General features: G+C 36.7%; 2 protein-coding genes across 20 annotated transcripts in view; one reads left to right on the forward strand and one right to left on the reverse strand.

Moving 5' to 3' along the window:
* The window catches only part of ODF2L (outer dense fiber of sperm tails 2 like), a 339,482-nt gene that overhangs the window by 238,601 nt on the left and 84,919 nt on the right, over positions 1-15,962 (forward strand). The window lies entirely within an intron of this gene.
* The window catches only part of CLCA2 (chloride channel accessory 2), a 37,344-nt gene continuing 22,048 nt past the window's right edge, over positions 667-15,962 (reverse strand). Inside the window, exons 12-14 of the mRNA XM_059061472.2 lie at positions 13,063-13,233; positions 9,551-9,784; positions 667-1,109 (exon numbers count right to left, since the gene is read on the reverse strand). Coding sequence (XP_058917455.1) covers positions 667-1,109; positions 9,551-9,784; positions 13,063-13,233 — 848 coding nt within the window. The remainder of the gene's footprint in view (positions 1,110-9,550; positions 9,785-13,062; positions 13,234-15,962) is intronic.

Raw genomic sequence — 15,962 nt, forward strand, 5'->3', positions numbered from 1 at the left:
GTTATAAACAATAAATTCAATAGGCCTCTGTTATAAAACCAGTGTCAGGGGACAAGGATAATACCTACATTTTAAGGTTAACTCTTATAGTGAACCAACATCTCTTTGAGCACTATCAGTGGGATCTATCTGTAGTATAGTTAACCAAATGGAAAGAGGTAAAGAACTTTACAATAGGCACTTCATATGTAAAATACAGCGTGATCTTTAGTCATTAACAAGCAACCTGTTCTGAACAGATAAAGGGGAATTAAAAATTAATCATAGCAACTAAACAATTGCTTCACATAGATAGTTATACTATATCATTCAGGCCTAACTTCCTTTTCTCTACTTGGGCTATTATTTTTCTTCAATAAGGCAAGCTTTTATTGACTCTGATTCAATTTTGCCATTGCCTTTGCCTTTAAATACATTACCTTAGAGAATAACTTTTATTTTTTTGTCCATAGCCAAAGCTTAAAGGTTTTCTAATTCCCTTCTGCCTCCATTAGTGTTATAAAAGATTTTTTTGTCTATTTACCATGTAAAAATCTGATCTATACTACACAAAAACTCAAAGCATTTTTAATAATCTGATGTTAATTTGACTTTATTGGCTTGTTTTTGTAAAGTGCAAAAGCCATGGGTCTTATATGTAAGAGGGAAAGTACTCTGCACATTTGTTCATAATAATTTTGTTTCATTCTCTTTCTTGTCTGCTCTCTTTTTCCTGTTTAAAACACAGTGTGTTACAACTATGGTGAGGCAAATGATTCCTATAAAACCCATTGCTGTCAAAACTCCTTTCAATATAAGATTATCTCTGGCAAATACAGGAGTAGAATTTGGGGGAATCAACAGAGATACCTGAGCAACATTAGATACAGCAGACTTTAAGGAGTTCCTATCTACTGCTCGTATTGCCACATAAATTCTGTGACTTTTTTGTGTCTCTCCATCAGGTTGATGTTCAGGTCCATTTGTGAAAAACTCTGATGAGAATGTAAATATCTCCTTGGTACCAGCTTGCTGAGGATTTAACTTTGATGTATTCACTAAAATGGCATTGTGAAAGTCATCTTGAATATTCTGTAGACTTTTACTCACTCTTATTTCATAGCTGTTGGCTGAAATTAAAAAATACAAATGGGAAGTTAAGTGATTTTGAGTAAGCTTTCTAGTTTATTAGATGGCTTAATGACAATAGCAACAAAAAAGTCAAAATTTCTATGAATAAACAAAGCAAGAAATATGAATGTGGACAAAACTTTAAGATACTACATAAGAACTCATACTAAAACCTGAATAAGAGGAAAGTTTTATTATGTTTTTGAATAGCAAGATTCAACACAATAAAGATGTTATTTTTCCCTAAGTTATTTTGTAAATTTTACATGATTTTATTAAAAGTGCCTCTAGTTTCTATTTTTAAAAGCTTATTGTAAATTTAAACAGAAAATAAATAAGCAAGATTAGCCATATAAGTTTAAAAATAACAAATTTTTAGTGGAAGGACTGACTTTATCCATGTAAAAACACTGTAATGCTTCAATAACTGAAAAACTGCAGTATTGGTGCATGTATAAAAGTAGGCCAAAATACATTTAGAAATTTAGTATATGATAGAGGTAGAACCCAGATTAATAGGGGAAAGTATAAATTTATTGATAATGGTGTTATGATAATTGGGTAAAAACCTGGAAAAAATAGGATCCATACTTCAGACCTTTATTCTTCAGGATAAACTCCAAAGTAAATAAAAAGTTTGACGTAAAGAAAACTATTAAGTAGTAGGAAACAATGAATGAATTTCTTTATAACTTGAAATGGAAAAGGACCCTCTAATTAAGACTCAAAATTCACAAGCCATAAACATAAAAATCCATAAATTTATATACATAAAATGAAAATTTTCTACATGGGAAAAATATCCTAAGCAAAATATAAACATATATGTTAAGTGACAAAAATATTTGTAACTTAAGTCAAAAATAAAGTTTAGTTCTGGTAATGGTTGAATGGCTTCTATTGGACTAACTCACCAGCAGGTAACAAGTATAAACTCTGAAGAAAGAAAGGGGAATAAAAACAAACAGGAACCAGAGGAGTTAAAACTCATAAAAGAAGAGAACCAGGCTGGGACTGATTCATGTTTATACAGTTTTCCTCCGAGGGCACTTTCCACTTCAGTAAAGATAGCCGGAACTGATACAGAAAGCCACTATCTTCTTGGTTTTAAAAATCAGAGGACTGAGTGGGGGATTGTCGAGTGGCTGAAAATTGAGGGAGCCAGAGAGGGATGAGCCCCAGCTCTGTGTATTAACTTCTCTAAAATCATTGGAAGACCTCCGAATTGTACATGTGTGGGTGAAAAATCAAGGGCTCAAGGGAAAAACAACAGCTAGACAGCTGAAAAATGGAGCAGAGTTTTATGCCAGTGCCCACCACAAGGGAGATATAGAGTTTGGATTGTGAGTCTTGCCACATCAGAGGAGCTTGGTAAATATATTGAGATGTCCATTAAAACACTAGAAAAGCTGTACCTTAGGAAAAAAGATTGTGTCCCAGAATTAAGAGATATGCCTTAGGATTAAGAGCAAAACTGAAATAGACAAGCCCTAGACAAAAGTAAGACAAAGCCTCCTCAAATTCCACATGATCCAAGGTAACTACTAGAAAATTTCAAAACTCTTCAGGGGAATATAACAAAGTCCAGAGTCTATAATTTACTACCACATGTCCAATATACAATAAAAAGTTACTAGACATGCAAAGAAACAGAAAATGTGATATATAGTCAAGAAAAATATCAGCAAATAAAAACAGTCACAAATGACTGAGATTTGAAATTAATAGACAAGGACTTTAAAATAACCATGATGAGTATGTTAATGGTCTACACACAAGACAAGCTGGATATTGTGAATGAAGAGATGGAAAGTTTGAGGAGAGATATGGAAACTTTAAAAAGGAAGCAAATGAAAATCCTAGAATTGAAAAAAATGCAATGAAAAAATTCATTTGAGAGGATTAATAGTAGATTGGACACAATGGAAGAAAGAATTTATAACCTTGAAGACAGGTCCATTAAAATCATCCAAATGGGAACTTCCTTGGTTGCTCAGTGGTTAAGAATCTACCTGCCAATTCTGGGGACACGGGTTTGAGCCCTTATCTGGGAATTTCCCACATGCCACAGAGCAAATGGGCCCATGAGCCACAACTACTGAGCCTGTGCTCTAGAGACCATGAGCCACAACTACTGAAGCCCACATGCCACAACTACTGAAGCCCATGTACCTGGAGCCTGTGCTCCGCAACAAGAGAGGCCACCACAATGAGAAGCCAGCACACCACAATGAAGAGTAGCCCCCACTTGCTGCAACTAGAGAGAGCCTGTGCGCAGCAACGAAGACCCAATGCAGCCAAAAATAAATAAATTAATTTTTTAATTAAAAAAAATCATCCAAACTGAAGGGCTAAAGAAAAGGTAGAAAAATTGAACAGAATCTCAATGACCCTTAAGATCCACTGATATATCCACTTAGTGTGTATGATGATATGATATGATATGATATACTATACTATACTATAATATTATATAATATAAATATTACCCAGGAAGAAAAGAAGAATAAAACTAGAGCAGACATTTTTTGAAGATGTATCAGCTGAAAATATTCTAAATTTGATTAAAAGAACACTCCACAGACTCAAAGAGTTCAGTGATCCCCAACAGAATAAGTATCAAAAAAGCACACTGAGTCACATCATGGTCAATCTGCTAAACACCAAAGATAAAGAAAAATAATTTATAGCAGCCAGAAGGGAAAAAAGACACTTTATACTCAGAAAAACAACAGTAAGAATGATAGCTAACTTATCAGAAAAAAATTGGGGCCAGAGGACAATGAAATGATATATTTAAAGTGCTGAAAGAAACACTTGTTGCCCTAGAATTCTACACCTAGTGAAACTGTGTTTTAAAAATTAAGGGAGATGTTTCAGAAAAATTAATATTGAGAGAATTTGTTACTCAAAGACCTCACCTACAAAGGAAATGATGCTACATAAAAATTCTGATCTCTAGGAAGAAGAGGACTAAATATGGTGACTATACTATACAGGTAACTAAAAAGGATAAATTTTTTTCCTCTTTAAAATTTCTTGGGGCTTCCCTGGTGGCGCAGTGGTTGAGAATCTACCTGCTAATGCAGGGGACACGGGTTCAAGCCCTGGTCTGGGAAGATCCCACATGCCGCGGAGCAACTGGGCCCGTGAGCCACAACTACTGAGCCTGCGCGTCTGGAGCCTGTGCTCCGCAACAAAAGAGGCCGCAATAGTGAGAGGCCCGCGCACCGCGATGAAGAGTGGCCCCCGCTTGCCACAACTAGAGAAAGCCCTCGCACAGAAACGAAGACCCAACACAGCCAAAAATAAACAAATAAATAAATAAATTTAAAATTTCTTTAAAAGACAATTGATGGTTTAAAACAAAAGCCATAACAATGCAATGTGGGGCTTATAACAAATGTAGAAGTAAAATATATGACAGCAAGACCACAAAGGATGGCAGAAGGGTAAATGGAATTATACTTTTGAAAGATTCTCACATTATATGTGAAGTGGTATAATATTAATTCAAGGCAGATTGTGATAAATTAAGAAAAATGCATGTTACAGAACTGCAAAATTTGGAGTAGATGAGGGCATAATTTTGTTTTGATTTTCCTTATACTGTTTTGAACCTTTAAAATTATGGCAAAATATGTATAACATAAAATTTACCATCTTTACCAGTTTTTAAAGTGTATAGTTCAGCAGTGTTAAGTACATTCATATTGTTGTGCTGCTGTGAGCTTTCAATCTGTATTAATGTATTATCAACTAAAAAACAAAATTATTGGTAACAAATAATTGCTAGGTGCAAAAAAAAAGCCACCTGTAGTACTAACCCACTCTAATAATATCATAATTCTTATCTAAAATGACTAAAAATAGATTCAACAATGAACGGAGCAGCTCCAAAGGAGGATTTTGTTCTCAGGAATAAAAACCACGAGACATTTTGAGTTTTAATTTAAAAATGAAAATATTTTAGTGTCTAGGTTTTGAGCATTTTCCAAATCTATAATAAGTTTTAATAATGAAACTATTTCTATTCCTGAGTAGTAATTAGAGTAAAGCACCCTTAAACAAGTTGTCAAAACAAAATAACCTTCATATTAAAATTTATCAATCAGCCAATTTCCTCTGAGTGAAACCACTTGAGTTGCTTTCTACTGTGGTTCAAATATGATGGGACAGATATGGATGAGAAGCTATGCTGACCATCTGCTCTACACTCACAAAGGAACATGTTCATTGTTCCTATGTCCCTTGTTCCCTATGGAGGAAGCCCTTCCCATGGGGCTCTCCCAGAGTCGTCTCCTGGATAATAAAACAATATTCCATAAGCCTTAGCATTTACAAAGATTTTTTACATACATAGCTCTTCCTCTGTGAAGTTGACCATCCCATTTTAAAATAAAAGAGACTGGGACTCAGGAGGTTAAATGTGATGTCCATGGTCAAGTTAGGAAGCTGTAGTGTGGGAAATGAACTCATTTCTTCTAATTCCAAATGTCATGTACTTTCTACTGTGAACGACTATTAAAAATGATGCAGAACAACTGTGTAACTACAAAGACTCCAAACTAATTCAGCTCATACATTCATGAAAGGTTTCCTTCCATTTACAATAGTTGTGGTCTTCCCCTTCTCCCTGTGAAAAAGAAAATGGGCTGGTTCTGCATCTTTGACCTCTTAGCTATATCTCTAGTTTTGACCTCTACCTCTCTACTCCCAGTATATTTCAGCCATGAAAGTAGCTCTAAGGCCATGGGCAGGACACTTAACTTCTCAGGGCCATTCCCTTACATTTAAAACAAGGGAGTCAGACTAGTATATCTTTAAGACCCCTTCAGGCTCCAAAATGTTATAAATGCTGATATTTACTGAGCACTAAGTATAGACCAGACACTCTTTTAATCCATTTCTGTGTCTTTTCTCATTCAATTCTCTCAACAACCCTCTGAGATGGGTACTCTTACTATATGCTTTTGCAGATTAGAAACCAGAAGTTTAGAGAAATTAAGTAACTTGCCTAAGTTACACAGATAAAACGTGGTCTGTCTGATTCCAGAGCTCAATACCCTGACACTATGCTCTACAGCCTTTGACTAGGCTACACTGTCTCCTATTTCCTATTTCCCAATAATTGCTACTTTTCCAGTTACCAAGGTTTACACTTTCCTTAGCATCTTTGCCAATAAATTTCTAGTACGGAAAGCCCTGGGCTTGGATTGAGGACATGCAGAGGGAATCAAAGACTTGACCCCATCTTTACCAGTAGGAACAGTTCCCACTTCCTCTCTACATTTGAAATCCAAACCATCCCCTAAGGATTATTATAGATTTCTCCCAAATTGAGCCTTCTTCCATCCAAGAAGCATAACTGAGGGTTGGGGGTGGGGGAAGTGGGAAAAAATTGCTGTCACTGAACAGCTTTTTCAGAAGCAGCAAATTTTCAACAATTTGTAAAGATAATATCTTCAATGACAGTTGTATAACATGATGAAAAGATATCAGAGGAAACAGTGTGAAAGTCAGGCTGTTAGACATGTAGGGAGGCTATTCAGTGCAAGGAAGGAGGCCCAAGATTGGTGCTTTTTGTGGTCTGTCACTACTCCAAAGGCTCTGCCCAGGCCCCTGGCGTTAGAAACTGGCCTTTGCTCTGCTTCCATCCACTCTACAACCTTTTAATACCCGTAGCTCCCAAAGTCTGAATTATACAAATGGCACTGTGTTATACATAAAATAGTTTTTTGACCATTTTATGCCTTTTCTCTCTTAGCCTAGGATTATAGGTTCTTGGAGTGTGATACCATCTTAAATTACTTTTATATAATGTTTTTTTTTTTTTTTTTTTTTTTTAAATTTTTGTGGTACGTGGGCCTCTCACTGTTGTGGCCTCTCCCATTGCAGAGCACAGGCTCCGGACGCGCAGGCTCAGCGGCCATGGCTCACGGGCCCAGCCGCTCCACGGCACGTGGGATCTTCCCGGACCGGGGCACGAACCCGTGTCCCCTGCATCGGCAGGCGGACTCTCAACCACTGCGCCACCAGGGAAGCCCTATATAATGTTTAGCACTGTGCTGGGTACATAACAGTTCCTTAGTAAATAATATATTTTCACTTTAATTTCTGGAGAAAACACAAAAGAAATTAACTTTATAGCAGAAATAGAGATCATGCCTGGTACTCAATTTTAACAGTTATTTTACGCACACTCTTAAGGAAAACCTAAGGAAATAACCCATTTCCATAATGCCATATCTAAATACATTCCCAAACATAATAATAATCTGGTAATATTTTGCTTATTCCATGTACTTTGTCATCTTTTACATTATACTGTATATGGTGAAGAATTGGTACTGGATATACATTGATATGCTTGTGCATATATGAGATGTTCATTTATTGCTAATAAGGTTTTTAAGAATAGTCAAATTTTTCATAATTGTAAGGCCAGAGACATACCCTTATTGTTTCTAACTCTGGCCATAGAGGAGAGTATAACACCTTCCTAGACAACAATTTGTAAAATAAAGAGGTGATAAAAGCACGTTGATGAGTTAAACAGACACTTACTTGCTAGTTGGTATACTCATAGCTAATTGGTCAATTTTGCCATTGCTGGGTCATCAAGTCAATTATGACTGAGTGATGTCAGCAACTTAACACACATCCAGCCATTCCCCACCTCCCAATCTTTTGTCACTTGAGGTTTCACATTATAACGAGCTCGATCTGCTTCAGTCATCCTGCTCATCAGGGCCATTTATGTGAAGGAATGAAATCCTCTCTTCCCTTCTAAAACCCTTTGTAATATCAATTCTAAACTAAAGTCCCATTTGATTGTATTTCTTCTTTTCAAGCCATTCATAACCACTGATACTGCACATTCACTTTCTCTCTACTCTTCATTCAGTGGTGTAGTTGAAACCGCCAGAGCTCTTGAAAAAAACAGTTCCCAGTAGTAATGGGAGTCTGAGCTTCTGTTTGTCTCTTTTAACACACAACTGTGCTTCTGAGGCAGTGAGGAAAAAGGAAAAATACTGGGTGGCAGGCACCATGCTTACTTTTATATAAAGATAGGAATGAGTATTGGTGGCTCCTTACTTCAAATAAGAAGCTAGAGAACTCTCTAGCAATGCAAACCAAGAGCCCAGAAAACTTACTGGGCCCACTTTCTCTTCCATTTTTAATTTTATATGCCATCTCAGTTCATCTTTACAATACTTTATGAAATAGATAGTTTTAGTCCTATTTTCCACATATGCAACTGAGGGTAATAGAGTTTAAGCAACCTGTCAAAGATTAAACAGCTGGACTTATAGCCAGAGTGGGAACTACTTTTTTTCGGAAGTTAAGTTACAGGTGTTTCCATTATCCAAGTGATATGCCCATCCCACAGTTTCAATCATTTCACATCTCCAAACTTTAAATTAGGAAAGTCCTTAATTTAGAATGTAAAATGTTTCACTTCCTTCTTATCTGGCAAGAAGAAATAGATTGTGATAACAGAATTTCAAGACAAAACTACAATATTGACTGCTTCTCAGCAGTGAATAATTATTTGTAATTAAGATGTCTTCAGGAGAGAGTAGTAAACAGAATCATAAGCCAAAAAAAAGATGATCCAAGTTGAAAGCAAGACTGGGAAAGGCCCAAGGTGGTCACTGTTATTGACCAATATTGATGAATTAGCTCTCAATAGAGAAGGTTGGTTCCTACAGAAATCTTAATCAGATGCATCAGGAAATAAACCATTTAACATGTAATCAATGATAATCATGTTCTGGTAATGGCAAAGATGTTGGAAAGGTTATTCTTTTAGAAAACTTTTTCTGTTGAGTTGCTGTGGGGATCAAGAGATGAGGTAAGTGGAAGCCTGAAGGCTGACATAAAAGCATTAGAAAAAGGAAAGTAGTGAAGGAACTCATCAATGCCCATGCAAGGGTTAGAAAGCTTCAAATCAGGGAACTTGTCCCAGCCTTCCTAACAAAAATGATGACCAGAAGTAGGAGAGGACAATGCACCAAGTATTTCATGACTTATGGGAATTATTCCCTTAAACTTGACTTGTAAGCCCTTGAATAAACACCATCTAATCTTCAGAAAACTAATCACCTTCAGTATTTGAAAGTCCATGCTCTGTAAAGCAGAACCCATTTCTTCTGACTAGACCACTGTTGCATGTGGTATTTATGTTTCCAACAAAGTTTTCTGTATTAGTGTCAGTCAGTTTACCAGGGCCTCGTCAATCCAGGGGGAGCTGATACATTCTCTTCCTAGACTCCAGGATACATGGCCTTATCAGCAACTCAAAGCTTTCCATGCAATCCTCTACAGCTTTGTCATTTGTAAGCCCCCAAAGCTATTTTTTACCCAACTAACCCCTGACACAGTTATTGGAAATGCCACCTTGTAGAAAAATAGGTAATGAAAGCAAGAAACCTACCCTGGCCCTGATCAAAGTCTTCTCCAGGTGCTGTCCAAGATAAAGTCACCTCTTCTTCTACTTTTACAGCTTCCAGGTCAATAATTTTGCATGGTGGAAACACATCAGGATGTGGGTCAGCTGGAATGCCCAGCACAAAAAAAGAACCCCCTGAGCTTATTCGACTGAAGCCCCACTTTTGCTCTTCCTCTCTCCTGCCCACCAATTTTCTTGGGGTATTCATCTGAATATTACCTGTGACACCAAAGAAAAGAATAGCCAAAACAACAAATTACCATCTCCTGAATAGCTTCTTTTTGCAGATTATTGAGAGACATTTTAAGACTTTTTTTCCTTTGCTACATCTTTAGAATAACAGTTTGTTTATTCAACAATTCATTCATCCATTCATTCATTCAATAAATATTTTTAGGGCATATACTATGCCAGCAATCACAGACAAAACAGTATTGCTCATGGAATTTATGGTCACATTTATGAACATACATTTATAAATTGTAATAAATGTAAGAAGGAAAAAAGGAAGGGTACTATGAAAGTAAATAACACAGGAATATAATTTAGAGTGGTATCAAGGAAGTAACATTTAACAGTTTCCTAAAGGATGTATAGAAGTCACCCAGATAAAGAGTGGAGGTTAAGAATATCCCTGGCAGAGGGAACAGGTTGTGTAAAAACTTATGAAGTGTGGAGAAGAGCTTTGCAAATTAGAAAAATTTAAAGCAAGGAGGAGAATAGTTTGAGATGAGACAGGAGAGAGAAGTTCAAGTAGTACCTCGTGGGCCATTGTAGTGCTTTTAGAGTTTAATCTTAAATGTGCTGTGGGGAAGCAGGGCAGTGATATGGTCACATTTGCTCTCTGACAGGTCACTTTGGCTGCTCTCAGTGGAGAATCGATTCTAGCACAGGAAGCAATGAGGCCACTGCAACAGTCCAGATAGGGGAAGATGGTAGCTTGGGTTGGGTGATAGCAGTGGAGAGGAGGCTAGTAGGCATTTCGAGATGCATTTTGGGGAGAAAATCAGCAAAAGCTGGTGATGGATTTGAATATGGAGTGATGAAGAAGGGAAAGTTGGTGAACAAAAAGAATAGCTCTCAGGTTCCTAAAATGAGCAAATGGGAAGAGAAACAGGCTATGGGGAGGAGACTAACTATTTAAGTTACAGGGTTTGTGATTCCTGTAAAACATCTAATTGATGATGTCAAGGAGACAGTTAGATATGGATTTTAAGCTCAAAGAAGAAGTTTTAGCTAGATTTAATAATTTTGAACCTATGAATTAGGAAGTTATAAGCATATAGATGTTATTAAAGCCATATAGGTTAATGAGATTACCTAATAAGAATTTCAGCTATAAAAATTAAAAGTATTTACTAAGTGCTTGCTATGTGTCAGGCACTTTTTAAAGTACCTTATATTATCAACTATTTAATTTTTCAGCAATGCTATGAGGAGAGTGCAATTGTTGCTCCCATTTTTACAGATGATGAAACTGAAGCACACAGAGGCTAAGTAACTTGCCCAAAATCACACAGCTAGTAAATGGAGGAACTAGGTTTCAAACCCAGGTAATGTGGCTCCAGATAGAAGAGTGAGAAGAGAAGGTTAAGACTAAGCTTTGATAATTGCCAACACTTAGAGGCTTGGTAGAAAAAGAGAAGCTGGAAAAAGAGCCTGAGCATAAAAATTCCGGAGAATAAGAAGTAAGCAGGAGAGTGTGGTATCATAGAAACCAGGAAATGGCAAAGGAGAAATCAATAAGCTGTGTCGGGTACTGCTGAGGTCAGGTAAAATGAGGACTGAAATGTGTCCTTTGCGTATAAGAGCAGGTAGTCATTGGTGACTAAGGCCAGAGTAATTCCAATGGAGTGATGTGGGTAGAGGTCTGAGTGCAGTGAGCAGAGTAATAAACTGGAGGTGAGAAGGTACAGTCAGCAGATTTAGATTTAATTTCAAGGAATTGGATGACAGGGAGTAGACAGGTGAACGGTAGCTTAAGGGGGAACCACCAAAATTTTTTTTAATATGGGAAGTAACAAATCATGCTTGAATGCTCCTCAGAGGACATGCAAGGGAGAACTCTCAAGGACCCTTGATAAGCAGGCTGGGTGGAATCCAGAGCAGATCCAACAGAGGCACTAGGGAGGAGAGGAAGGAAGTAGATGCTGCTGTGCCTGGAGATTTGGTGGTGTGAAAACAGAGCAGCTCACATTTTTCAATGCAGTGTACCCTCAAGGTCCTCACCTGAAAATGAGCTGATAAATGAATATTATGTGAGGTAGGCATGCCTAGGGAAATCTAAATTTTTCTTTCTGTGCTATCAAGGGCCTATATGAAGTACACAGATAAAAGCAGAGTTGAATATGACTTTTCTATTCCCAGTGTACACTAGATGTTGATATTTGCATCCTTTAAATTCATGGCTTTAAAAAAGATACTAGACCAGTCAGTAGCCTGCAAGCTCCTTGATAGGAATCAAGTCTTATTCTACCTGGTATCCCAAGTTCTTAGGACTAAGCCTGTCACCTAGGAGGCCTTCAAAAATGTTTGATGTATACATGAAAGAGGGAATATCTACTTAGAAATGAAGTGTTACATCTAGATACAAAATCATATCTTTGTAGTAAAACTGTGTTACCTTGCAAATTGATTTACATTGGTTTTGAAATAATCCAAATTACTTTAAATATAGGTGAGAGTAAATTGTGTTCTAGGCAACACTAAAAATATCAGGAGATGCAAATCCACTATAGCATCTTAATTGTTTTCTACTGAAAAGTACACATAGTACAAAAATATAGAATCATGTTATGGTATGGTCCAAATGATTAGTTATAGCTGCTAAGATACATGAAAAGTATTTGTAAAGATCCTGTTTTGCAAATAAGAATGATTCGAAACATTTTTTGAGATTATATTTAAAGACCACAGCATATTTCTGTTTGTTATACTTTAACCACTGCTTCCCATCAGGAACTATTATAATAATGGTATTTTAAAAATATGTGTATCTTCTATGTATTTGGCTCTTTTATCTTGAAAGAAGACATAACATCTTCAGGAAGCCCTCAGTTTCCTGTAATATCCACACTCATACTTTTTCAGGAACTCATTTCCTTTGTGGATTGTTTGGGTTACTTGCTTCCTTCTTTAAACTGCTAATAACTTTTTGCCTCTTCCTCTTTCCTCTGTAGAGGAAGTACAGAGCTGGAACTAAGAAAACTCAATAAATCTCTTTGCCTGGTAGTAATTCTGATGAAACAGTCACAAGAAAGAGGTCAAAATAATGACTAAAACGAAGATAGGAGAAATCTGTGGGAATTACCTACTGCCTTCCTGTTATCTACTATCATGAATCACTGAGGATTAAAGGGATAATCAACAAATTATGCATTGACTTATATAAAAGAGTTTTGAAATTCACCTGTCTCTCTGATACATACACACACACACTCATCAGAAATACACACATTAAATGATGTTATTCAAATAACAGTGCTAATGATTCTTACCATTTGTTATGTAACCTGGTACGTACATAGCATGACTTCCTGGAATAGAGTGGGCTAGGGCGCTTATGCTGGGAGAATGATTGACATGCACTTTCAAGCTATATCTACCATTTACAGCAAAGGAGAAAAAATACCTCGAGTAAATTCCATCATTTTTTATAACATCAGCACCTGTTAATATAAAAAAAACTCAATGTCAATCCGTATCACAGTTGATTACTGATATATAATTAAATCATTAAAAATAAGATTTATTCCCCTTGTTCTTCTAATTTTAGCATATGCTGTCATGCTCATAGCTACTTTTGATATTACCAGGTGATTAAAATCCAATGGCTCCATAATTTCTCCTTGTGATTCCTTAACCTCTGAAAAATTATTTTCTAAAGGTGAATGAGCTGTACCTGCTTCAGTGCTAATAAAGCATTTAATAATCACCTTTAGCACTCTCCTTTCTATCACTGAAAATAATATTAGGTTTTCATAGAAACCAAGCACATTCTTAAGCCTATTTATAGTCACACACCCTTTTGAGATAAAAGCTACTCTGCTCCCAGTGAATAAATATATATGTACATATACATACTTTCATGCAATTTCAAGGGGTTTATGAACACCCTGAAGCCCTGATGAAAAAAAAAACTTTGGTAATTGATATAATAGTGTGAAATTAATTTCGTCATTAGAGGAAACGTGGATTGTTCTAGATTCGAAGGTGCTCACTGACCTGGCGTTTGCCAGGCTTTGGTTCTGTCCACTTCAGGAGGATGTGCCTTGCTTCAGGAGGCATTCTAAAAGCTTGCCCAGTGCTAGACTTCTTTCCTTTTGCATTGGTCCTCAGAGAGTCATTGAGTTCCAAACCAAGCCCATGACTGAATGGCAGCAAGGCCTAGATTCCAGGGCAGCCACCGGAGGTGCAGCTTAGCCCAAGTGCAGATCACATTCACTGTTCAAGTGCAAGTGGCCACACGGGGCAAGCAGCTTGTCCTATTCTAGGGTCAACTCACTTCTCACACCTCACACCCAGCCCTGTTCTCTAGCATTGCATTATCACTAAAGTGCTCTAGAATCCTCACTAGAGAGGCAGGTCTGCTCCTTAACATGAGAAAAATAGGAGTATATTTTATTAAAATAAAAAACGCTAAGTACCTTATGATCACAGTAGTTTTAGAAACCTTTTTTATCTACTGGAAAGAAGTCAGATCTTGATATTTAGTGGTTTAATGATTAATAAGGTCTATCTTTGTTGAGAAATGATAAAGGAAAATCTCTTCCTGCCACGGTTACCACTGCCACCTCTTTTAATTGTTGAGTCAGAAAGAAATGGGAAAGAACACTGGCTTGGGTGTCAGGGGACTTGTTTTAAGGTCTGGATCTGCCACTTAGTAGCTGTGAAATGATCCCTCTGAGCCTCAGTTTTCTCATCTATAAAATGGGGATAACATCTCACATGGTGGTTGTGATGATTATTTGAGAGTATGCATGAGAAAGTATATTTAAAATTATAAAACATTTTACAAGTATAAATTGTATTATTGTTCATTAATTTTATTAGCAGATAAGTACTATTTCCATTATAAACTTAAGTATTAGATGACTATGTGCATGTGTGTTAAGTATGGGGGAAAAATCTAAATTTACACTTTGATGTTTAAACAACCTATTCATTGTTTCTTTCATCAGGGTATAAATTTTGACATCAAACAAACGGAATGGTTCCAGGGAATAAATATAAAAGCCTACTGAGGTGCTCTTTCCTAAGACAGCAGGATCTGGTCCCAGGCCAGCCCACAGGCTGGGGCTAGGGAGGAACATTCTGCAAAGTGTATTTTTGGACTATATACAAAAAGTTAAAGGTGTGGCCAGGGATAAGCAATCAGAGTCTGAGAAGTTTGTTTGGATCCATTCCAGTAGGCAAAATAAGAGGACTTCTCTAGTATCCTCTGAACTGGACTTGAACTAAAATCCTTTAAATGAACTTTTGTTTCATAAATGTCATACAAGATTGCCATGGCAAGATACTAATGGGTTGCCAAACATAAGATTTTTTAAAAAACTTTTAATTGGTTTACTATTATAATTGCTTATACTTAATTGATATATACATTTATTTCTTTATTTATTATTCTCTACAAACAATGCATTGCCTCATAGCCTACACGTAGGGTAGACCACATTAAAGCACCTCAGAACAAAATTCTGCCTGAAGTTATGGGCTCAGGAGAATCACAGCAAAATAACCTACAGAGATTTTTCACATAAATTATCTTGTTTTAAACAAACATGAGACTCTTAAAAAATTTTTATCTTTGAAACAACAAAGGGAAGGAATATGATTTTACTGGTAGACATCAAACATTGGGGCTGCCAACATAAACTTTGAGGTCTATTGTCATTCTGAGAATTTAGTTTAAGAAAAGAACAGAACAGAAAAGATAAAACAATAAAGGAGTTTGTTTTTAAAAGTTAAGACAAGTTAGTCAGAAAGAGTCCAAGCGCTGCTCTTTGCCTAGATTGATGCTGTGGTGTCTATGAGGTATGATGATGTTCTGAACTCTGTGCAGAACGAGTGCTTTGAAGTAGGGTTTGGTTTGGTTTTACTTTGTTTTCCCAGTGGTGGGGAAATCTCTATCCTGGTTCCACTAAGCTTGCCGGCCTGGTCTTCTTGTGACCAAATAACACATGTAAAAGGCCATGGCTCTGCTCTCTCATCAACCCAGCTACTCGGCTAAAGAACAGTCTATGGTCATCTCAATTTCCAATTTTCTCTTTAACAGCCGGGCAAAAGAAGAAGAAATGGATTAACTGTCATTGCATCTCCCTTTTTGGGTTTTCATTTGCTATTTTAATTGTCCAATATGATTATTTCAGTGAATAGGAAAACTGGTGAATCCTAAAGG

This window comes from Kogia breviceps, chromosome 1 (genome assembly GCF_026419965.1).
Source record: "Kogia breviceps isolate mKogBre1 chromosome 1, mKogBre1 haplotype 1, whole genome shotgun sequence".
NCBI classification, from domain to species: Eukaryota; Metazoa; Chordata; class Mammalia; order Artiodactyla; family Physeteridae; genus Kogia; species Kogia breviceps.